This window comes from Lynx rufus, unplaced genomic scaffold (genome assembly GCF_022079265.1).
Source record: "Lynx rufus isolate CCGP_SWC_20201006 ecotype Redwood Valley unplaced genomic scaffold, mLynRuf1.p SCAF_9, whole genome shotgun sequence".
Lineage (NCBI taxonomy): Eukaryota > Metazoa > Chordata > Mammalia > Carnivora > Felidae > Lynx > Lynx rufus.
Window position 1 is genome coordinate 62,242,202 of NW_025814897.1, and position 25,969 is coordinate 62,268,170.

Consider the following 25,969-nt stretch of genomic DNA (forward strand, 5'->3'; position numbering starts at 1 on the left):
CTCTCAGTGCTCCCAGGATCAGCAAATGTCACTTTACTGCTCATGAGGATTGAGGTTTCTTATAAAAATGTGCTGCCGAGCCCTTTTAAAATGCCCTCGAGCCATTCCCTTTTCTTTCTCATTGTCCAGCTACCTTCACTTCTTACCTACATCACTCTCATGGCTTCCTAAAGGATCAGCGTATTTCCTTGTGTCTCCCTCCTGCCTCTCCCCTCTGCACACTGCTCCTCCTACCTTGTGTATCTGATCATGTCCTCCCTTCGCTTCAATCCTGTTCTGTTCTCACCTCTGAGTCCTGGCACCTGCTACTTCCAGTAGTTTTGTCAGTCTTCATGTTTATTTTCCTCTTATCTTTACGTTTTCCTTAATGGGACTCAACCCCAATTGAAACACTAATATAATTTTTATTGGTAAAAACCAATATGAACAATAAAGTACAATCTTGTGGGAAGACTACCAGATATGCCCACCTACACTCTTGGTGGCTTGGAGGCCCAGGTCTGTTTAGACCTGACAGGCGCTTATCCATCCCTCAGATCAGCAGCCAGGTCACTGTCCCTGGGACGGCACAGCCAGAGTCTCTGTCTCTATGCTTGCATAGCTATTGGTCAATGACCCTGAGTAGTGGACCCCAAATTGCCAATTGTTGGTCTTTGTCTCATCCACAGGCATATTTCCTTCTGGTTGGACACACTGTACAAAACTTTCATTTGTTCCAATGTCTATCGTTTTAAATCCTCTATCGCAAGACTATTGAAAATAACGGTCAAATGCACAATGGTGTTTTGTTTGATGTACTAGAAGTGGAAGTTCCTTGGCCAATATTTTACAGGAAGAGGAGATATGTTTAAGTCATATAAGTGTACAATCCTTACCTTTGGTGTAATCTGTCCCCTTCTGGAAACGTCTGCATTCCTTTGTTGATTGTGTGGAGCAGAGCTGGTTATGGAAACTTGAATGAGTCTCATGTGAACACCTGGTCCAATCAGAAGGTTATGTAGAACTTGCAGCTTAGTATTGTCTAATAAAAATCATTGTCTTGGGCTAATAAAAATCATTGTCTCAGTTAAAGATTTCCACTGGACTAAATAGGAATGTGCCCCGGTGCCCCTTCCCACTTTATTTGTAATTTACATCCTAAAAACTTGAGTCACACCTCTCAGCCTTCACACTTCCTTAAATATCATCAAAAACTATTATTTTACACACAGATATTATGGTTCTATTCGCAAGATCGAAGGGTAGCACCTTAATGGACAACTGGCCCTCTGTCTAGGATGCCCCATAGGAGTCCTGACCCACTATTTCAAAATGGTATTTCCTACAATTCAATCACCACCATGTCTGTAGCAGTATGTTTAACTTAAAATCATGTTACTCTTAAAAAAATGATTTAGTGGTGAAATGAGTAAGGAGGAATTTCCTTATGCCTATTTGAATATTTTATACATGCTAATTTTGGCCCCCATCAATTACTTGAACTGGTATTTCACTATTTTGCACAGAATGAAATCGGAGTTTTTTCATGTAGGCTGAGCAAAGCTTTTCTATTGTTTTGTTTCTAATTTGTGGTGAAATTGCCTTTCCTTCAGGCGGTTGAGGGGTTAAGTTTTTTCTTGATCAAAGAGGCTGCCCACCTCCTGAGGGTTAAAATGTATGTGAAAGGGTAGTAGAGTGACTGCTGAATCCAGTGAGCCACCACCGCCCCAAACTATCACAAACCCCGTAAAAAACAATAGATTTAGGAATAATGTTTTAAAATACAATTTGGACTTAGTTGCTGCCTTGATTAAAATTCCTATGACTTCCGGGGTGCCCAGGTGGCTCAGTTGGTTAAGTGTCTAACTCTTGATCTTGGTTCAGGTCTCATGGTTTGTGAGTTCAGGTCCCATGTTGGGCTCTGCAATAATGGCACAGATCCCGCTTGGGATCCTGTCTTTCCTTCTCCCTGCCCCTCCCTGCTCATGATCTCTCTCTCTCACTCTCTCCTCTCTCTCTCTCAAAATCAGAAAACTTCAAAAAAAAGTATAAAATTCCTATGACTTCCCATTGTTCTTAGAATATTACACTCCTTAAAATGATCTGGGTTTTCCAATCTTCTGCAATATTACCATTTTGTATTCTGTCTATCTAACCCCTTCCCCCCACATTAGATTCCAGTTCCCATAATGCACAGACTTTTCAGCTCTGTGTCTTCTCATGTGCTACTTCCTTGCCTTTCTTCCTTCCTTCATTCCTTCCTTCTTTCCTTCCTTCCTTCCTCTCTCTTTCTTCCTTTCTAAATAAGCATCTTGCCATCTGTTCATCCATAAATGTTTACTTTCTTATTTTTTTCAGATTTATTCAGGTATAAATGGCAAATAAAATTATATATATTTAAAGTGTACTAAGTGATGATTTCATATATATATATATATATATATATATATATATATATGTATATAGTGAAATTTTACCACAATCAAGTTGGTTAACATGTCACATAGTTGTGTGTGTGGGTGGGTGTATGTGTGTGTGTTTAGTGAGAACACTTATCATCTACTTTCTTAGTAAATTTCAAAGAAACAATACAGTATTATAAAGTATAGTCATTGTTTCTAACATTAGATCTCTAGAACTTATTCATCTTATAAGTGAAATTTTGGGCCTTTTCTCCAACATTTTCTCGTGTCCCCCCAACCCAGCCCCCAGGAACAATCATTTTACTCTTTGTTTTTATGAGTTTGATTTTTTATTTTTAGATTCCACATACAAATGATACCACACAGCATTTGTCTTTCTCTATCTGGCTCATTTCACTTAGCATAATGCACTTCATCCATGTTGTTGCAAATGGCAAGATTTCATTCTTTCTCATGTCTAAATAATATTCCCTTGTATAAAATGTGATGTACGTATATTTGCTCATCCAAACATGGACACAAGTTCTTTCCATATTTTTTCTATTGTGAACAATGCTGCAATGAACATGGGAGTGCAGATAATCTCTTCAAGAGACAAATTTTGTTTTCTTCCAATATGTACTCAGATGTAAGATAGCTGAATCATATGAGAGTTTTACTTTTAATTTTTTGAGGATCATTCATACTGTTTGCCATAATGGCTGTAACAATTTATATTCCTGCCAGCAGCATACTCCTTTTTCTCCACTTCCATGCCAACATTTGTTACCGTCTTTTTGAAATTAGCCATCCTAACAACTGTGAGATGATTTCAGACTATGCTTCTAATGTGCATTTCCATGACGATTAGTGATGTTGAGCACATTTTCATGTACCTGTTGCCCACTCAAATGTCTTCTTCCTTCTTGCTCCATACATAAAAGTAAACTCAAAATGGATGAAAGACCCAAATGTAAGACAGGAAGCCATAAATAACCTCGAGAAGAAAGCAGGCAAAAACCGCTTTGACCTCGGCCTCAGCAACTTCTTACTGAACATGTCTCCAGAGGCAAGGGAAACAAAAGCTAAATGAACTATTTGGACCTCATCAAGATAAAAAGCTTCTGCATGGCAAAGGAAACAATCAGCAAAACTGAAAGGTAACTGACAGAATGAGAGAAGATATTTGCAAATGACATATCAGATTAAGGGTTAGTACCCAAAATCTGTAAAGAACTTGCCAAACTCAACACCCAAAAAACAAATAATCCAGTGAAGAAATGGGCAAAGATATGAGAAGACACTTTCCAAAGAAGACATCCAGATTGCTAACACACACATCAAAAAATGCTCAACATCACTCCTCATCAGGGAAATACAAATCAAAATCACAATGAGATATCACTTCACACCTGTCAGAATGGCTAACATGAACAACTCAGGCAAGTCAGGCAAGGATGCAGAGAACGAAGAACCCTTTTGCACTGCTGGTGGGAATGCAAACTGGTGCAGCCACTCTGGAAAACAGCATGGAGGTTCCTCAAAAAATTAAAAATAGAAATACCCTTACAACCCAGCAATTGCACTACTAGGTATTTACCCAAGGGATACAGGTGTGCTGTTGCGAAGGGGCACATGCACCCCAATGTTTATAGCAGTGCTAACAACAATAGCCAAAGTATGGAAAGTACCCAAATGTCCACCCACTGATGAATGGATAAAGATGTGGTATATACAATGTAGTATTACTCGGCAATCCAAAAGAATGAAATCTTGCCATTTGCAACAGCATGGATGGAACTAGAGGGTATTATGCTAAGCAAAATTAGAAAAGACAAATATATGTCTTCACTCATATGAGAAATTTAAGACACAAAACAGATGAACACAAGAGAATGGAAGCAAAAATAATATAAAAACAAGGAGAGGGACAAAATATAAGAGACTTAAACATAGAGTACAAACTGAAGGTTGCTAGAGGGGTTGTGGGCGGGGGAATGGACTAAATGGGCAAGGGGCATTAAGGAGGACCCTTGTTGGGATGAGCACTGGGTGTTATATGTAGGGGATAAATCACTGCATTCTGCTCCTTAAATCATTATTGCACTATATGCTAACTAACTTGGATAAATTTTTTTAAATAATTTAAGTAAATAAATAAACAAACAAACAAATAAGTAAAAAGTAGTAAATCGCAGAACGTACTACTCTTCAACAATTATGAATAAACTAGACCAAGATGTACAGATAAAGTTTATAAGCCACTATTAAATGAAAAAGCAAGTTGCAGGACATATACAATTTTAAATAAACATATCATTAATGATAAGTTTAATAACATGCAAAGCAATATATGTTGTTTATGGATATATAAAAATATGAGTATTACATACCAATTTAGGATAGTAATTATCACTGGGAAGGAAGGAAGGGAATAAGATTAGGGAAGGTTAACACCCTTCAATTATATATGGTTTTTTTCCCCTTAAGCTCAATGGTAGCACATGGGTATTTATTGTGTTATTCTCTATATTTCCGTATGCTTGAAATTTTAAAAACTAATAAAATCAGGATACCAATAAATTACAAACTTCAAAAAAAATGTCTTCTTCTTTGAGGAAAAAAGGGTCTATTAGGGTCTTTTGCCCATTGTTTTCATCAGATTATTACTGTTTTACCCTGGAGTTGTATGAATTCCTTACATATTTCAGAAATTAACGCCTTATCAGATGTATGGTTTGTAAATACCTGCCTTTTCTTTGTGTTTATGTTTCTTTTGCTGAGCAGCTTTTTAGTTTGTTGTAGTCCGACTTATTTTATTTCTACTTGCTTTACCTGTGCCGTTGGTATCATATCCAAAAAATCATTGCCAACAACATCAAAGAGCTATCCTCCCATGTTTTCCTGTAGGAGTTTTATAGTTCCAGGTGTTAAATGTAAGCCTTGAGTCCATTTCAAATAAAGCTTTGTGAGTGGTCTAAGACCAGGGTCTAGTTTTATTCTTTTGCATGTAGATATGCACTGTCCCCAACACCATTTCTTGAATAGACTATCCTTTCCATTTTCGGGTCCTTGTTAACAGTATATTCATGGGTTTATTTCTGGCCTCTGTATTCTGTTCCATTTATCTATATGTCTGTTTTTATACTGGTTTCATAGTGTTTTGATTGTTATAGCTTTGTAATACTGTTTGAAATCAGAAACTGTGATGCCCCAGGTTTGTGCTTCTTTCTCAACATGGCTTGGCTTGGCTTTTGCAATTCCATACAAATTTTAGGCTTAGTTTTTCTACTTCTATAAACATGCCATTGGTATTTTTATATGGATTATATTGAATCTGTGGATTTTGGGGGGAATATGTACATTTTATTAATATGAATTCTCCCCGTCCGAACATGGGATACCTTTACACTTACTTGAGTCTTACTCAATTTCTCTGATTAAAGTCTTTCGATTTTCAGTGTACAGGTTTTTCACCTCCTCTGCCTGAATCCTCTGCCTCCCTCCCTCTCCCACCTGACTGGCTTTTTCTCATGAGTCCCATCTTTGTTAGAGAAAATAACGCTTCTTTCAGGAAGAGCTTTCTGCTCACCTAAGTGGAAGCTGGTTTCCTCTGATAGTCTGTCTTCAAGAGCACCGTTTTTAAATTTTTGTTGGTTTCTGTGTGTCCTAAAACCTAACACAACTTGAAGTTACATGTCCATTGGTCTGGTTACATGATTGAGGCTCAGTTCCCTCACTAAATTACAAACACCAGGAGCATAACGCCCATCCCTGTTTTGGTCAACATAGGAAACAGTTTACCTAACACAGTGCTCCAGATTTAGAAAACATTTGTCAAATATTCAGTAAATATTGTTGAATGAATGAATGAATGAATGAAGATTGACTGGAATCTACTCTGTACTCACAATAATCTAGAATATTTGGACCACACCAGACCTAAGGAGATTTGTATTATATTAGCTCCCAGAAAAGTCTGTAGCCTTTATTAAATGAAAATTTAGGATGTTCTACTGCTCTATACTGAGATGAGGGACATAGGAGGCCCAATGAAACTATAATTGGTAAGAATGTGACTAATTACCTTACTGGGAGCTTCTCTCTAAGAGCTTTCTGATGATATCTCTTTCTGTTCTTCATAACAGGAATAGTTCTATTTCTCTGACCATCTCACTGTTTTCTTATTTATATGCAGTGCAAATTATGGAACTAAATCATGCTTATCTCTCACATACTCTAGAGCTTAAATCTTCCCACATATGTAATAAGAGAATAGGAACCCATGAAAATAAAAGTACACTGGCCTATTTCTTACCTTATTTTTTAAAAAAATCTTCATCTATGCTCTTTTGTTTTGTCTCTACTATCTTTTCTACTTACACTTCATAACATTTTTATTTATGGTGTTCAAAATACATCAAATAATTTTGGAAGAAACTATATATGACTGCTGTCACATGTAAAAGAACATATAGTCAAACTATAGTCTCTGTGTCCACAAAAACATATCTTTCTTACTAAAATTATATGTAGAGAGTTACTGTAGAATGGTGAATCTAATCCCACATGAATGGAGGCAGGAAAACAGTAGGAGAGAGACCACATACAACTCTGGTGTTTCATTCAGAGGAAAGCTGACTTGTGTTAGGACCACTGAGGGGAGGGAGACGGTACTCACACTCACTGGTAACTCCTAGAGGTTGTTGAGAAAGAAGCAATGAGCATTGAAGACGTCTTAGATCTGGGAGAAAAGCAGACATCAACTATCCTTGACACTTGACAAATACCAAAAGTAGTGATTCTTCGACTAATTTAGTGACTGTGTGACTCCCTCTGACCAAATTAGACATACTAGATTTGAAAAGAGAATGAATCACACAGGGGTGCCTGGGTAGCTCAGTCAGATAAACGTCTGACTTCAGCTCAGGTCACGATCTAATGGTTCATGGGTTGGAGCCCTGCATCAGGCCCTGTGCTGACAGCTCTGAGCCCGGAGCCTGCTTCAGATTCTGTGTCTCCCTCTCTCTCTACCCCTCCCCCGCTCATGCTCTGTCTCTCTCTCAAAAGCAAATAAACATTTAAAAATTTTTTTTAATTAGAAAAAGAATGCATCATACAGATAAAGATACATATTTACCATTGGACTACATCTCTTTTGAGATTTGAGAAGGAAGAAGAGACTTGGGCCACCCATTCTTCCAATTGTCCAGGTTTCGATCCCTCATCTCAATCTTTTCCATCTCATACTTTTCCTTCTCATTGGCCAAAGGAAGTTAGTGTCATCTTTATATTTGTTCTTAGAGGACTCTAACCATCACACCTCATTTTTCCTCCTCAAGATTGAATGAAAAATGAGCTTTGCATTCTTCATTGCCTTCATTTTGTCCACAATAAATGACTGCACTCTTAATTTAAATTGCATGATTATTTGCCACTCATGTACTTGATAAGCATTCCTTATGCACATATTGTATGCCAAGGCTCATACTTAAAGTCAAAGTCCAGAACTTCAGAGCTATCACAAGAGAAATTCTGTGATCTCCAGTGATGTGTAAACTACTAAGATACATAAAACCGAAAAAAAAAATCTGTTTGCTTAGAAACATATTTATCATGAAAAACAGATGATCATTTTTTATTTTTGTTTTTTATTTTGAGAGACGGAGAGAGAGAATGAGCATGTGAGAGGGTGAGTGAGAGAGACTCTTAAGCAGACTCCACATTCAGCACAGAGTATGATGTGGGGCTCAATCCCACAACCCTGAGATCATGATCTGAGCCAAAATCAAGAGTCTGACGCTTAACCGACAGAGTTACCCAGGTGCCTCATGAGATAGGATTATTTTATTATTTCAATTAAGAGTTTGATAATCATTTCATAACAATAACAAGAAATTGAAAATATATATACACCGTTTCCCAGACACAGAATTTAGTTTTTTGCAACTGGAATTAAGGAGTAAAATTCTGACTAAAATAACAGAGTAGGCAAAACTTCAAATCTTCTTAATAAAGAATTTTTTAATCTGTCCCTTCTCTGAACCACTGGCTACAGGTTCAGCCTTTAAGCTGATATACACTAAGAACTTGCCCCTGCCCACACACTTCAGGCATGCATCACTGGGACCTCTGGGGACAGAGCAGATGGATGACTTTGTCCCAGATCTGTTTGGTCTTTACTCCATAGACAATAGGATTGAGTGCAGGTGGGACGACTACATAGAGGTTGGCAAAGATGATGTGAAAGGTACGAGAGACATTACGCCCAAAGCGATGTGCAAGGATGGAGAAGAATGCTGGTATATAGAACATGAGGATGACACAGACATGGGAAGCACACGTGCCAAGGGCCTTGTGGCGGGCGCCCTGGGAGGGGAGGCGGAAGACGGCATAGAGGATCAGGATGTAGGAGACAGCAATTAGGATCACGTCCGAAATCACCGTCATGATGGGAACACCAAAGCCATACCAGATGTTGACGGAGATGTCAGCACAGGCGAGCCGGGCAACACCTATGTGCTCACAGTATGTGTGCGGTATGATGCGTGTCCTGCAGAAGGGTAGACGATTTGCAAGGAAAACACATGGAACTATAACACAGAAGCTTCTGAAGGAGATTCCCACAATAATTTTGGCAATGGTCCTGGGGGTCAAAATAGTGGTGTACCTCAGGGGAGAGCAGATGGCCACGTAGCGGTCGAATGCCATGGCCAAGAGTATAGCCGAGTCCAGCACAAAGCTGCAGTGCAGAAAGAATAACTGGGTCAGACAACCAGGAAAACTGATTTTCTGGGGACCAAGCCAGAAGATGGTAAGGGTTTTGGGGACACAAGTGGTAGACAGTATCAGATCTGTCATGGCCAGCATGGAAAGGAAAAAGAACATGGGTGCATGAAGACTATGTTCCACAGCAATGAGGTAGAGAAGGATACTATTGCCCACAATGGCCGCGAGATAGATAAAGCAGAAGGGGATGCTGATCCAGACGTGGTACTGCCCGAGGCCAGGGATGCCCAAAAGGGTGAAGTCACCTGTGTGGTCACTACTCAGGTTGTACATGGCCGGTGTGGTCTGATACATAGATTCTGTATCTGAAAAACAAATTGTGTATAATGAACCTGAAAAAACTGTAGGGTAATTCTTCTTCCTTCTTTCTATCTGTTAAGAAAGAACCTCCTACTGCTAGCAAGACCAATGCTTAGGTCTTTAAGACGGATTCCCCAGACATGATACTCCTGGTAGTAGTCACTCAATCACTCTGGAATCTTCTTCATACAGTGTAAAATATTATTGCCGTGTTAATAATGTGTTAATAATTATTGCCGTGTTAATAATTATTCTATTATTTTTTGTTATACAATCTAAAACTCTGAGTGATGATATTATCTAAGATCTCATCTCTAGTAACTGGCCAAGCTAGCATTATGACAGTCCTCAGTTAATACTCCTTTATGCTGTGGTACCATGCCAGGCGATTGCCTCAGGTGTGAGATGAGAGATGTGAGATGCCAAGGACCGAGAAGAGGCATGGGTTGTAGAGAAGACAGTAAGGAAAAGCCTAACACCCAAACTGCAGTGTGTCCAGAACCCTAACCCTTCGCTGATTGCACTTACTCTCCTGATATCCCTTATACAATAGCACTTGGCATTTGCAGACGAGAATGTTCCTGAGACTGATGTTTGGTGCCTCACCAGAACAATATGGAAGCAGATACACGGCTCAGCCTCCAGATCCCTCTTAGGATTTACTGAGGAAATTGGTTCAAGTGTGCTTTTCTTTGTCCTTAAATATGTATTTATATTATTACGTTTTAAAATAATATTTTAAGAGGTTAACTTATATGTAAGAATGTTGTAGTTGACATTTGTCATTTTAGCCCATTTATCATCGTTGTTTCCTAGAATAAGAAAAAAGAATCTTTTTAATGTTTTGAATGAAATAAACTATCAACAATAGCAGTATGATATAAGCAGCGTTATTTATTTATTTATTTACTTACTTACTTACTTATGAGAGAGAGACCTCAAGCAGGGAAGAGGGGCAGGGGGAGAGAGGGAGAATCTTAAGCAGGCTTCAAGCTCAGTGTGGAACCCAATGCAGGGCTGGACCCCATGACCCTGGGATCATGATCTGAGCTGAAACCAGGAGTCCAACAACTTAACTGACTGAGCCACCCAGGCACCCCTAAGTGGCATTATTTTACCCCTTCTATAGAGACTAACGTAAAATATAAATGGTCTGTTTGAGTAAGACCCAAATCCAGATACTTCTTATTTCAAATTGTGTGTTTTAAACTATTCTATCATACTTCTTTCTCAAACTATGCATATGTGGTTTAAAAAAAGGAAAGGGGAAAACAAAACAAAACTCCTGAAGACATGTATTCATAGAAAGTGATTGAAGGCCCTCTAGTGGAAGAAATATAAAATTGCTACCTTCTGAATACGAGGTCAAGATCAAAGAAAGCAAACAACTTTCATAATGAAACTAATATTTTTGGAAACCTCTACAATTTACGCAAGTCTGAAGTTCTTTACGTGAAATGACTTCCATAATCCTCTTAAAACCCTATGACACAGGTAATAATGTTACCTACAGTTTGAAGCTGCAGACACTGAGGCACAGAGAAGTTAAGTAACCCGCCAAAGGCCACATGCATGATAAGCAAATGGTAGAGCTCCACATTAAACGCAGGTCTTTTCATAGACTTTCTGGGATAGAGGAAATCTTCTATAGAGCATATGGCAAATGGCACGTACGTGATATCTGTAGAGCAGAAGATCGAAAATTAGGTCACATAGAGAAAACACAGACCAATACCGTATGATCTTCCAGACAAATGCTCTGTGTGCGATCTAAAACAACCAACACAACAATACAAAAGCTTGGAACTAGTAGACACACAGAACATATTTGTGGGAAGAAGCGGTGGAGGTAAGTGAAATGGGTAAAGGTCGTCTAATGCACGAATTTTCCAGTTATTCACTAGATGAGTCGTGGGAGTGGAATGTACAGCATGGTGACTCTGGTTAATAATACGTATTGTGTATTTGAAACTTGCTAAGAGTCTACGTCTTCATCGTTCACATCACAAGGAAAAAATTCACAATCATGTGGTGATGGATTTTAACTTGACATATTGTGGTGATCATTTTGCAGCAAGTTTACCAGTTGTCACTCACTTACCCCAACCTTTGCCCTAAACGTAATATAACACCTCTTGGATGCTTTATCTTGTTACTATAAATTGAGTACTTGATTCTGGGGTGGGATCTTGAAGTACTGTAGGTTAGAACTCACCTGCCTCCTACATCACACATGTAGTTAGTTTCTCAACAACCTCGAGCCCTCCAGGGCACTTTCTTTTTCACTCATTTCATTCAGTATCCCCTTGTCACTGCATTCCTCTTTTCTAGGCTAAATTCTGATTCATCATGTCAAGCACTCTCTTACACATATTTGGCATGCCCTTGCTCCACTGACCTTCCATCACCTAAAAATGCAAAACTCAATTTCTAGATTCACCGACATAATAAGCACTCTAGGACATGAAGGAAAGATGCTTCCTAACCAGGCATATTTGTATTCCCATAATTTCATCCTAACCAATATTCACTTCACCCCCAATGCCCGATGACCCAACAACATGATCTTGTTCAGCTCAATCTCCCTAGATGATTTTGTCCCTACTTTACTCCAAGCACATCCACCAACTCCAAACCTCTCTTTCTCAAGGGAAAATCTTTTATTTTAATTCACAGAGAAATTTGAAGCTATTAGATATGATATTGTGCAAGACAGTCCTCACATCTACATATATATGTAACACACACACACACACACACACACACGCTACCGTTTTTCTTGTTATAAATGGAAAACTATCCCTCTTGTATCTGACCCAAAACAAACCCATCTCTCTATCATATCTTCCCAATCTTCATTAACCTTCATTCTCTTCTTGCTTCTAAGCTCAACCCAGCCTTTAAAAATTCTACTTCTTCAACATCTAAAACAACTAAACAACTAAAAACGTCAGCAAACAACTAAAGTGTGCTCAGATATTTTCTAGTCTACATTAATAGAAACAATTCTAATCTCTCATTCATAGCTAGATATGTACTCTTCTCCACCACTTATATTCTTCTCATGCCCGGCTTACTCTTTCTCCCATATCAATCTCATTTCTGTCCTCATCTTTCCCCCAGAGGGGCATTTACTAAGATCACCAGTGAAGTCCATGTCCCAAACTCAGTCCTTCCTGACATCTCAGGAGCATTTGACACTATTCACTATGCCCTCAATTTCAGAGAACATTGTATCATCAACTCAGTGAAGGTGCATAACCGTGGCTTCTCACTGCCCGCTCAGCTTTCTGTCCAGTCTCACATGGTCTCCAGGCCTCACACAGCTCAGCATCCTCTCTGAGTCAGGAGTTGCCAAGGGACATGCCGAGGGGGTGGAAGTTGGATGCCCCTCCTCCTGAGCTCCAGGCAGAGCAACGTCTCCGAGCTAAAGGCTGAAGTCCTGGGGCCTCTCCTATGTGCTACCGCATGCATAGTATCACCCTGTCGTGGGTCCCTTTCCGTGATCAGGACACCAATGCACAGAAAAGCTAGGGTCACACACAGCTGGGATATGGAACAAGGACCCCTGGATCCCAGTCCAGGACTGCTTCCTCTCCCGGAAGCCTTGCCATGTTCCTCACTTGACAGCAGTTTCCCTCTGGGCAGGAGAGGCCGCCTCTGCCACTCACACAGACTCTGCACATCATCTGGTCCTGGGTCTCACTTCCACGCTGAGGGTGTCCTGGCTCTGACTCCATTCACACATGCGCACCTTTGTACTGGGAGGGTCCCTGGGGGCGCACAGACCTGCCTGCACCTGCTGCAGACTGAGACCCGTCTCCCTCCATCGATGCCTCCGCCCCGTGGGTTCCAGGCCAGAGCCCGTGTCCTCCCTCGTCCTTCTCTGTGGATCCTTCTCAGAGAGCCTCCCTGTCCTCAGAGTGGCTCACGTACTGTGTCCTGCCCAAGGGGCTTGAGGGACAAGTTTCCCCTCCAGGGAAGAGCAGAACAAGAACATATTAAATGTGGCTGGCAGCAGTAAGACAAAAAGAAGGCAGAAGGGAAGAGTTCCAGAACTGAACTCTGGCAACATGAGTTCGCCACTATGAACCTGAACTGACTGAGCACTTTGAACCTCCATTTAATCAGAATTTGACATGCCATCCTGATTGTGGGGGGGAGAGGAATGAGAGGGAAACCTATCACAAAGGTCCATTTTTCTTGTTCCCCAGTATTCCCACGTCAGCACAGCCGTTTAGATCTAGAGAGGGCTCCGAGGCCGTGTTATCTCGGTTCAAACCCTAATTATTCCACAAACGAGCTGTGTGACTTTGTACAAGATGCTCAACTGCTCTATGCCTTTATTTCTTTTACCTAAACTAGGGATAAGAATAAAGGCACCAACAGTACAGGAATCCTTGAAGGATAAATAAATAACATGTTAAAGCAGTTCTCCCTGGATGACAGTGAATCCCCATACATGTTAAATACTATGGACATAATTATTTGAAGCACTTGTATTGTTTCTTGAGCCCGTTCCTACTGAGCTCCTTTCCAGTGTGATCATAGCTCTCAACTTTATCATCTGAACATCCACCCTTTAAATTATCTTAAAAAGAAATTAAAACAAACCCCAAACTGTGAGTTGGAGACTGAAGGAAGTGTATTTGAAAGCAATGTGATCCCATGTAAGGAAAAAATAATGGCTAAAAGACCGCGTAGAGTATCAGATTAGACGGCATCAACCAAAGAAAGAACCTTCTTGCAGGACGGAGCCAATAAAAGGGGGCTGAACACAAGACTGCTTCCACATAAAAAAGAATGTGGTGGTGCTGTCCTCTAATCCCTACTCCTGGTCCCCAGCCCACACCTTCCACATTTTCTGACCCGGAAAGGGTGAGAAGGGGGTGCTGATACCTCACCCCCAGTTCTGAAACTTAACGGCCACGGTGGCCTCTGCCTCATGCTCTCCTTTGCACCCCGAAGTTGTTCTCTGAAAAAGAGTCTGAACCACCTATTTCCATCAGGACAAAGAGGCTTCTCAGACCATCCCATGGGGATGGGCATTTTAGCAGCACCTTCAGTGCTTGGCTCACTGTGGGATAAATCCAGGTAGGGCACAGGGAGGAGACTTTTCAGGAGCCCCCACACCCTGTCTAGGGGGTGCCTGATCTCGGCTGATGAATTCCTGCTGCTGAGGGGTCGGGAGCTCTCACCTCTCTGCTGCGGAGGTGCGATTAGAGACGAGGAAGGGCATCCAGCCTCCACGTACCCAGTGCTGCCTCAGTCCCTACTGCTCCAGCTGGTCCATTCAGGAGTCAGTGCACTGGTGACCAGGGAGTCTCCACAGGGACTCCCGGGGCAAGCCTGGGGGAGAGCAGGGATGGGTGGGATGGATTTATGGGTCGCTTCTCGGGGCCCTCGGGAGGGCTTGGACCCTGCATCCCTGGTGGGGGATTGAGAAGCTGCTGGTCACAGCTGTGCACTGTTAATGAGGAATTAGCAGCGGTCTGCGTTCCTGTCTGCCGACTTTCCTGGTCCCAGGTCTCTATACCTGACGGGCTCAGGACCCAGGAGAGGAAGAGACCAGGCAGGACCACTGGAAGGGGCACAGACAACTCAGATGGAGACGTGCCTCGCCACACACAAATAACACACCCGAGTGCCACCCAGACACGGGCCGTCATCATCACTTGGCATCCGTTCTGCCCCCCAGCCCTATAAACAGACAAAGAAGTGTGATGGGAAGAGCCTGGGCTGTTGAGTCCTGCAGACTGGGAATGATTAAGGCTCCACTACCAGACAGCCTGCAGCAAGTTACTTAAGATTTCCGACCCCAGTGTTTTCCTTTGTACAATGAGGATTCCCGGATCTTCCCAAACAGGTGATGTGAAGATGAGCAGCGAGCGTGGAACCCCAGCAGGTGCCTGTGTTAGGACAGCGGACACCACATCAGTCAAGGCCGTGGCTTGCAGAGTCAGCTGAGGAAAACTGGCTGTCAGACACGCCTGCTGGGCCCACATGGGGTCCTGCCCGGCCCTGGGGTAGACATAATTCCTTTCACAACATCGCCCCTCCCTCAAAAGTGCCCTCCCTTCCACGTAGCAGGGCCTGAGAGGATGTGGTAATGACAGGTCTTTCACGGTATTTCCTCCACAGCGTGGATTTTTTTGGAGACCTAGATTGAATGAATTGTTTTCTGTTCACACTGTCACAGAACAAACTTACAGGTTATCAAAACAATTCTGTACTATTGTAAAAGTGTCTTTTAATATTCTAGAACAGTCCAGTAACCTCCTCTCATGTCCAGCCTTTCCCTTGTGGAGTCATTGTGGATGCGTTGTAACGGGAACTGTAAAAGCAGCTGTTGATATAAGGCGAGGGACTGTCAACAGCGAGCCCACTGTGCAAACATGGTGATTTCTTCCTAAGAGTCCTAAATGAGGAATGCACCCTGCACTTGTGGTTGCCGTAGGCCGGCTGCCCATTTTACAATGACAGCACAGCACCACATGTTTGGGAACTAGGTCATGTTACAGAAGCCAACTCACAGAGCAAATAAAGCTTTAAAGTATTTTTCGTTGCCCAACATCATAATTTTATTATATGTGTGATTTGCACATAGCAGTGACTTGAAGGTTTCTAAAGTTGCCAACAAACCCAACTAACTCTGAACTGATATAAAACTATGAAGGATACAAATACCAACAAAGGTTTTACGTTTGGTGTCGAAGTTGTTCTGATGGAACAGTGGCAGCAATGGACAAGAACTGCAGTGCTAACAAGATTGTAACAAGCTTACATCAGAAGTCTTGTTAGGAAAAATGGAGCAGCTAAACAGAATAAGGAATAGGAATGGGGAATTGTAAAAATGTGTTAACTCCAGATTACTGTCTTCATTGTGGGATAGCCCCGAAGCTGATTAAAACCACAGCGGAGTGACTGTTATTTTTTTTAATGCCTTATAAAATAGTTTTAAACTTTTTTTTTAGTTTATTTTTTTCAAATTTACATCCGAATTAGTTAGCATATAGTGCAACAATGATTTCAGGAGTGAATTCCTTAATGCCCCCTATGCATTTAGCCCATTCCCCCCTCTTACAGCCCCTCTAGTAACCCTCTGTTTGGTCTCCATATTTATGAGTCTCTTCTGTTTTGTCCCCCTCCCTGTTTTTATATTATTTTTTCCCTTCCCTTATGTTCATCTGTTTTGTCTCTTAAAGCCCTCATATGAGTGAAGTCATATGATTTCTGTCTTTCTCTGACTAATTTCACTTAGCATAATACCCTCTAGTTCCATCCACGTAGTTGCAAATGGCAAGATTTCATTATTTTTGATTGCCGAATAATACTCCATTATATATGTATACCACATCTTCTTGATCCATTCATCATCGATGGACATTTGGGCTCTTTCCATACTTTAGCTATTGTTGGTAGCACTGCTATAACCATGGGGGTGCGTGTGTCCCTTTGAAACAGCACACCTGTATCCTTTGGGTAAATACCTAGTAGTGCAATTGCTGGATCGTAGGGTAATTCTATTTTTAGATTATTAGGACATATTAATTTTTAAAATGTTTTAAATTAAAAAAAATTTACTTTAACATTCCATACAGATATAGCTGAGAGACATAAATGTCAATAATACACCATTACTGATGAATTCTCTAAATAACCATAATTAATAGCTCTATGCCATTATTTTAATCAACACATTAGCTCTTAGAGATATGCATATATACCTACTTAAAGAATTATGAAATTCAATGGGCATTTGAATTTCTATGTATTTTTTGTAATCATCAAATAGGTAGTAAGATAAACTTGTAGTTCAACATAGAATTTAGAAATATTTTATTTTTTAAATTGAGTTTTTTACCTGTTGAATTTTATTTATTTATTTATTTATTTATTTACTTACTTACTTATTTATTTTTAAAGTATAGGTTCAAAGTGGCAGGTATATAACATAAAAATCTCCAACTGCCTCCTTACTTCTAAGACAGACATTGAAATCTATTCCATTCCTCATTTTTAATAAGCCCTACATTATTCTTCTGAGCACAAACCTACATTTAGTTGTCATTTTCTTACAATATAAGACATAAGTACACTATCCGGTCTAGGTACAGTGTGCAAGTGTCTGGCTAAGGTGTGGGTAAACAGGACGGTGGGGTGACTAGGCATCGAGAGCTAAACTATAAGAGGCAACGCAATGGAATCACAGACACCTTGAGAATGGTCACATGTGGAAAGTTTGGAGGAGAGGGTTTAGAGAGACACATTCATGGATCCCTATATCTGTAGAATACAGCTCTAAATTCTGATGATGGGATAATAAAACAGTTTCATCCCCCATTGATAGGGTCAACGTATTTTATATTTAATATAAGGGATGGGGAATTTATAAAAACAACGTATAGGAAACGATAACTTACGTATGAGAAAGTTACCTGCTGATATTTGCATAATTATTGTCTTTTAAATCCAACCACAACACATAATTTCATTCCTAGTCTGTCACTGGAACGGAATGTTTGCAGCCAGTGTCACCACAAAGAGCCATTGGGGCAGCCAGGGAGGAGATCGGACCTTGAGAGAAGAGAAACACCAGGCTTAACCTGTTTTTTCCATCAATGAACAGTACAGTGGAGGGAGGATTTTAAGTGACAATGATGAGCTCAGAGTTGCACATGCTGCTGAGATTCTGCTTCCAGATGAGAATGGCAGTGGTAATTAGTCAACTACTAACCTGACATTAGATTAGTATTTTACAGTCTGCAATCCACATTGATCTACATTTTTCATGTACTGCTAATACCGAGCCTATGAGATAGGAGAACAGACACTGAGATTTATCAGGATGCTCTTTTGAAAACTGAGAAAGAGAGTTACCAGAAAAGAAGCCATAAGTCACAGAAATAAATGAACTGTCCTGGGGAAGAAGTAGAAACATAATAACATATAACTGGCCCAAAGATAGTGGGAGAGGGTAAGGGAGACAGTGCAGGAGACAACTGCTTCCTACGTTGGTTTTTCTAGGTCATTAGGCTTTCATGTGAGCCCTCGTGCCTGTTGGTGAATAACCACAAGTTTGAGTCCCTACCACGATGAAATGAGTATGTACTCTTAAGTTAGCTCAGTCTAGGGGCGCCTGGGTGGCTCAGTCAGTTAGGAGTCCAACTTCAGCTCAGTTCATGATCTCCTGGTTCATAAGTTTGAGCCCTGATTCAGGTTCTGTACAGACAGCTCAGTCTGGATTCTGTGTCTCCCTCTCTTCCCCTTTCCTGCTAGTGTTCTCTCTCTCTCTCTCTCTCTCTCTCTCTCAAAAATAAATAAACTTATGAAATAATAATAAATAAAAATAATAAAAATACAAAATAAATAGCTCAGAATCTATTTATTTACTATCCCTTCCTTCGTAAACTTTTAAAAATATCAGCTCTTGGTTAATCCATGTTCTCAGCAGAATGGAAATAATCAGAAGAGAGTAAAAGATCATCTCTTCAGGGCATTTCTAGCAGCTGGCACAGAAAGCAGACTCCTCCCTTACAAGGATGTGGCTTAATTTATGACAATGAGGCTTCACAGAAACAAGAAAAATGGGCTCTGATATTTCTACTCATGTTTTCTTTTTTATGAGAGTGAGGTTATGTCAAGTGGGGAAAACTCTGAACTGGGGTTTGGCAGAGTCTAGTGTAGCTCCACATTGATGACCGCCCCGCTGTGTGCCTTGGAAAAGTCACGTTCACTCTGCTGGCATCATTTTCCTCCTCCTACAATGAGGTTCCGATGATTCCAGCCCCACAGGACCCGGCCACGCTCCCCCCTCCTCCCTGCTCCTGCATCCCCTGGCTCGCTCTGCTCCAAACACGCTGGCCTCTGCTCTGTGCACAGTCACGTCACACTGTGTCCTGCCCCAGGGCCTTTGCCTTTGCTGTCCTCGCTGCCCTGTCCTCCTCGTCCACTTGTAGTGCATCACTGTATTCGCTGCATTTTTCCATCGGTTACATCCCTCTTTGAAGGTGTAGAACTTGTTCTCTCGTTTCTCGGGTGTCACTCTCCTGAGAATATAAGCTCCACAAACGCAGGGCAGAGTCTTTGTATCGTTAACCTTCATTTCCCGAATGCTTAGAACCGTGTTGCAATACAGTGGGTACCCAACAAATAATTCCACATCGGCGGATAATGGTCAAAAGAAGAAAAAAGATTTATTGTAAGAACTCTAGATCTTTTTCTGAACACAACATGCAGTGTTGTCCCCAATCTAATCCTGGTGGAATTAGATACATCTTTTTTTAATTTTTTTCTTAAATATTTATGTAATTATTTTTGAGAGAGAGAGAGAGTGAGAGAGAGAAAGAGTGAGAGCACTTGAGTGGGGAATGAGCAGAAAGAAAACGAGAATCTCAAACAGGTTCTGCACAGTCAGCACAGAGCCAGATGCGGGGCTCAAACTCACAGAGGCTGAGATCATTAACCGAGCTGAAAACAAGAGTTTCACACTTAACCAACTAGCCATCTTATCAAAGATGCATTAGTTTCTTGTCGATTTCCTCTCCTCACCACCCCTCTTCACTGCACTGATGTGTCTTGTAATTGATTCAGTCTTCCAGTCCAGGAAACACACTGTAGATAAGGGCCTCAAAGTCTTTGGCCAATGGGGTTAGACGTCTAGTTTACTGTTCCAGTGAACTGGCTTGAGGTCTCCTGGCACATCTCTGTGGCTCACTTTCTCAGTGTCTTGGAGCCTAGAAGCTCCTCTCTTCTGCCAGCACTGGAGCTAGAATGCAGGTGTTGAGAAATACATGCTCTCTCCTCCCCGTCACAGCACTGCTGGTAGATGGCACTGCTCCTAGCCCTTGTACTGAATGATTTTATGTGTCATGGTGGGAACGGGGTGCATTGGTAGAGACCTGCAGAAGCATATCACGGACAATAATATTATTGAATATAACCACCAATGCTCCTAATTCATCTACAAATGCCCTCAATAAGAATTCCTCATTGATGTTTTCACTTTTAGTCTCTCTTCTGTTTCTCTGCCTCACTTAACACATTTTTTCTCCCTCCCGCCCAGTTGCAAATCTCAATTTCCAAATTTGTATTGCTTGGTCCATTCACAGTGAGTCAGCTCTCTGTTTTCACCTCTTCTTCCTGATCAAATTCTGTGCAACTTCATGCTCCACAAGCAAACAGGTCATCAAGGAATTTTTACACGTAGAACCGTCTCCTTCATAGAGGCCACACCATTTTCCTCATATGCAAAAGCACCTGCAGGCAGTTCTCATTTTAAATAGAACGTTTGTTTTCTATCTTACTACATTAATATCCCCAATAGAATGACATCAGCTTTTCCATAGCACATTGAAACATCATTCCGTAGCCTTGGTGGAAAACAAAAGTATGACCTTATCTCGGATCTGCTTGGTCTTCACTCCATAGACAATGGGGTTGAGTGCAGGGGGAATAACTATGTAGAGGTTGGCAAACAAGATGTGGAAAGTGCGGGAGACATTGTGTCCAAAGCGATGCGCAAGGATGGAGAAAAAGGCGGGTGTATAAAACATGAGGATGACACAGACATGGGAACCACACGTGCCAAGGGCTTTGTGGCGGGCATCCCGGGAGGGAAGGCGGAAGACGGCACGGAGGATGAGGCTGTAAGAAACGGCAATGAGAATCACATCTGAGATGACCGTCATGATGGGGACACCAAAGCCATACCAGATGTTGATGGAGATGTCAGCACAGGCGAGCCGGGCAACACCTATGTGCTCACAGTATGTGTGCGGTATGATGCGTGTCCTGCAGAAAGGCAGGCGTGTGAGCAAGAATACAACTGGCAGGATAATGCAGAAGCTTCGAAAGGAGATGCCCACTGCAATCTTGATGATGGTCCTGGGAGTCAGAATAGTGGTGTACCTCAGGGGAGAGCAGATGGCCACGTAGCGGTCGAATGCCATGGCCATCAGGATGGCTGAATCTAGGACAAAGCTGCAGTGCAGAAAGAATAACTGGGTCAGACAACCAGGAAAACTTATTTTCTGGGGACCAAGCCAGAAGATGGTAAGGGTTTTGGGGACACAAGTGGTAGACAGTATCAGATCTGTCATGGCCAGCATGGAAAGGAAAAAGAACATGGGTGCATGAAGACTATGTTCCACAGCAATGAGGTAGAGAAGGATACTATTGCCCACAATGGCCGCGAGATAGATAAAGCAGAAGGGGATGCTGATCCAGACGTGGTACTGCCCGAGGCCAGGGATGCCCAAAAGGGTGAAGTCACCTGTGTGGTCACTACTCAGGTTGTACATGGCCGGTGTGGTCTGATACATAGATTCTGTATCTGAAAAACAAATTGTGTATGATAAACCTGAGAAAATTGTATAATTCTTCCTCCACTCTCTCCTTCAGGCTAGTTCTCTTCTTCCCTATCTGCCAAGAAAGAACCTCCCAGTTCTAGTAAGAGCAATACTCATGTCTTGAAAAAGATTCCCCATTAAAATAAGAAAAGAAGAGGAAAGGAAAGGAAAAGGGAAAGGAAAATAGAAAAAGGAAAGGAAAGGAAAGGGAAGAAAAAAAAAGAAAGGAAAGGAAAGGAAAGAGAAAGGAAGGGAAGGGAAGGGAAGGGAAGGGAAGGGAAGGGAAGGAAAGGAAAGGAAAGGAAAGGAAAGGAAAGGAAAGGAAAGGGAAGGGAAGGGAAGAAAAGAAAAGATTCCCTAGGCATGATACTTCTGGTAGTAATCACTCAGTCACTCTGGAATCTTCCAACTGAACAAAATTGTATTCCTATGTTAATGACCAAGTGTTCCTTGGGTCAAAGTAAATTGTTTCTGTATAGACTTGAGTATAGATAAAAACAATCTAACCACATGCAGAGAAAGAAAGAAGCGAAGAAAGTGGGGAACAATTGGGAAAATAAGGAGACAATTGACAATTATGACTCCTATTACATAATAGGAGGCCAGGCTTTACAAAGTATTATCTCATTTAAACAGTCTTCTGAGATATGTATCTTTTTCCCAACAAAAGCAGTTCAACTTTTTTGCAAGAAAGCTAAGAAGGAGCAGGGCAGGGGCGCCTGGGTGGCGCAGTCGGTTAAGCGTCCGACTTCAGCCAGGTCACGATCTCGCGGTCTGTGAGTTCGAGCCCCGCGTCAGGCTCTGGGCTGATGGCTCAGAGCCTGGAGCCTGTTTCCGATTCTGTGTCTCCTTCTCTCTCTGCCCCTCCCCCGTTCACGCTCTGTCTCTCTCTGTCCCAAAAATAAATAAACGTTGAAAAAAAAAAATTAAAAAAAAAAAAAAAAGAAGGAGCAGGGCAAGTGAGGGTCTCTGCAGGAACTCCCATTGCTGTGTAGGACTGCCAGGCCAAGGTCTGTCTGCAAGGCAGGAGAGGATCAGCGTCCTGCCCCATTTGGTCCATTTTGTGACCAGGAGTCCAGGCCCTTCCTACTTGGAGCCCAGGTAGGAAAGAACCTTTAGTGTTTTTTCCCAGGGTCTCCAGCAGAGTGTTCGCATTGTGCTCAGAGTTGATACAAACCTTCTTGTTGGGCAGGTCAATGTCAAATTCAACTCCTCCCACCATATTGAGTACCCTACTGACTGCTTAGAGCAGCCTTCATAGGTCATGTCCATGGAGGACTTGTGCTTCAGCATGACTATGGATGTGGTCTCAGATATGTGTTTTTATCCACCTATTTTTTTTTACAGAATCTGAAACCTGAGAGATGATCTTATCTAAGATCTCATCTCTGGTAACTGGCAGAGCTAGCACATCCAAGTCCTCAGTTAATAATCATTTATGCTGTGGTGCCAGTCCAGGTGATTGTCTCAGGTGACACACTACAGGTTGCCAAGGACTGAGAAGAGGCATGGGTTGTAGAGAAAGAAGACAGTACGGAAAAACCTAACACCAAACTGCAGTGTGCCCAGCACACTAACCCTATTCTGACTGCACTTACTCTCCTGATATCCCTTATACTATAGCATCTGGCATTTTCAGACCAGAATGTTCTCTGAGACTGATGTTTGGTACCTCACCATGGAGAACAATATGGAAATAGATATACAGCTCAACCTCCAGTCCCCTCTTAGGATTTACTGAGGAAATTGGTTCAAGTGTGCTTTTTTTTGTCCTTAAATATGTATTTACATTATTGCATTTTAAGATAATATTAATGAACAAATAAATAATATTTTAAGAGGTTAACATATGTAGGAATGTTGTAGTTGACATTTGTCATTTTATCCCATTTATCATCATTGTTTCCTAGAATTAAAAAAAATAATCTTTATCATGTTTTGAAGGAAAATAAACTATCCACAATAGCAGTATGATATAAGCAACGTTATTTATTTATTTATTTATTTATTTATTTATTTGGGAGAGCTCAAGCAGGGGATAGAGAGAGGGGGGAAGAGAGAATCTTAAGCAGGGTCCAAGATCAGTGTGGAACCCAATGCAGGGTTCCATCCCATGACCATGGGATCATGACCTGAGCTGAAACCAAGAGTCTGACACCGACTGAGCCACCCAGGCACCCCTAAGTAGCATTATACCGCTTTTATAGAAACTAATATAGATGATAAATGGTCTATTTGAGTGAGAGCAAAATCCAGATACCTCTGACTTCAAATTGTGTGTTTTAAACTATTCTATCATACTTCTTCCTCAAACTATACACATGTGGTTTGAAAAAAGGAAAGAGGAAACAAACTCTTGAAGACATGTATTCAAAGAGAGTGATTGAGGGCCCTCTAGTGAAAGAAATATAGAATTGCTACATTCTGAAAACCAGGTCAAGAAAAAAAGAAAGCAAACAACTTCTATAACAAAACTAATATTTTTGGAAACCTCCACAATACTATGCAAGTCTAAAGTTCTTTACGTGAAATAACTTCCATAATCATCTTAAAACCCTATGAGAAAGGAAATAATGTTACCTACAGTTTGAAGGTGCAGAAACTTAGGCACAGAGAAGTTAAGTAACCCGCCAAAGGCCACATGACAAGCAAATGTTAGAGCTCCACATTAAACCTGAGAAGTCTTTACATAAACTGACACGTAATAAAATTCTCTGTAGAGTATATGGCAAATGGCACATGCATGATATCTGCATAGCAGAGGATATAAACTTAAGCCACATGAAGAAAACACAGACAAATATTGTATGATCTCAAAGACAAATGCTGTGTTTGCAAACTAAAGCAACAAACATAACAACAACATGAAAGCATGGAACTCATAGACACAGAGAACAGATTGGTGATTGACAGAGGCGGGTGTAGGACGTGAGTCAAAGGGGTAAAGACCGTCAAATGTACAAACTTCTAGTTATAAAATAAATGAGGGGATGGAATGTGCAGTATGGTGGCTCGGGTTAATAATAATAATGTAATGTAAAAACAGATGAACACAAGGGAAGGGAAGCAAAAACAGTATAAAAACAGAGAGGGGGGAGCAAAACATAAGAGACTCTTAAATACAGAGAACATACTGATGGTTGCTTGAGGGGTTGTGGGTGGGGGATGGGCTAAATGGGCAAGGGGCATTAAGGAAGACACTTGTTGGGATGAGCACTGGGTGTTATATTTGGGGATGAATCACAGGATTCTACTCCTGAAATAATTATTGCACTATATGCTAACTAACTTGACAGTAAATTTATAGAAACAAACAAATAAATGTATTGCATACTTGAAACTTGCTAAGAGAGTAGATCTTCAAAATTGTCATCACGAGAAAAAAATTTTTCAACTATATGCGGTAATATGTGTAACTGGGTGTATTGTGGTGATCATTATGCACCAAGTTTAACATCCTTCCCACTCATCTACCCCAAACTTTTCCCTCAATGTAGCATAACATCATCTTAGACAATTTCATTTTGTTACTGTGAAGTCAGGTGTCCAGCTCCACAGGTGTATCTTGAAGCACTAGAACTTAGAATTGACCTGCCTCACAAATCACACTTGTAGACATGCTACTTGTATCTGCTCAGGTATGTGGTTCAGTGATTGTCATTTGTTCTTCAACAACCTTGAGCCCTCCAAGGTATTGATGCTTTCCATACTTTTCACTCATTATCCTAGTGTCTCTGCATTCCTCCTTTCTAGGTTAAATTCTAATTCATCACATCAAGCACTCTCTTAGACATATTTTGCTTGCCCTTGATCCACTGACTTTCCATCACATATGTAGGCAAAACTCAACTCCTAGATTCACCAATATAATAAGTCCTTCAGATCATTACGGAAAGGCACTTAACTAGACATGTTTGTGTTCCCATAAGTTCATGATCATCAACCTTCAACTTCACCCCCAACACTGCCCGATGACCCAGCAACATGATCTTATTCAGCTCAGTCTCCCTGGATGACTTTTTTCCCTACTTTTCTCCAAGCACGTCCACCAACTCCAACTCCCTCTTTCTCAATAGATAACCTTTCATTTTACTTCACAGAGAAATTCAAAGCCATTGTATGTAAAATCATGTAAGACAGCCTCACATC

The 25,969-nt window shown here is 41.1% G+C and overlaps 2 protein-coding genes across 2 annotated transcripts; both read right to left on the reverse strand.

Moving 5' to 3' along the window:
• Positions 1–8,501: 8,501 nt before the first annotated feature.
• On the reverse strand, positions 8,502–9,464 carry LOC124505494 (olfactory receptor 52H1-like). Its single transcript, XM_047071458.1, has one exon. The coding sequence runs from the start codon at positions 9,462–9,464 to the stop codon at positions 8,502–8,504; it is 963 nt and encodes a 320-aa protein (XP_046927414.1).
• Positions 9,465–20,830: 11,366 nt separating this feature from the next.
• On the reverse strand, positions 20,831–21,793 carry LOC124505368 (olfactory receptor 52H1-like). Its single transcript, XM_047071310.1, has one exon. It carries the CDS (start codon positions 21,791–21,793, stop codon positions 20,831–20,833), a length of 963 nt encoding a protein of 320 aa, XP_046927266.1.
• Positions 21,794–25,969: the final 4,176 nt, after the last annotated feature.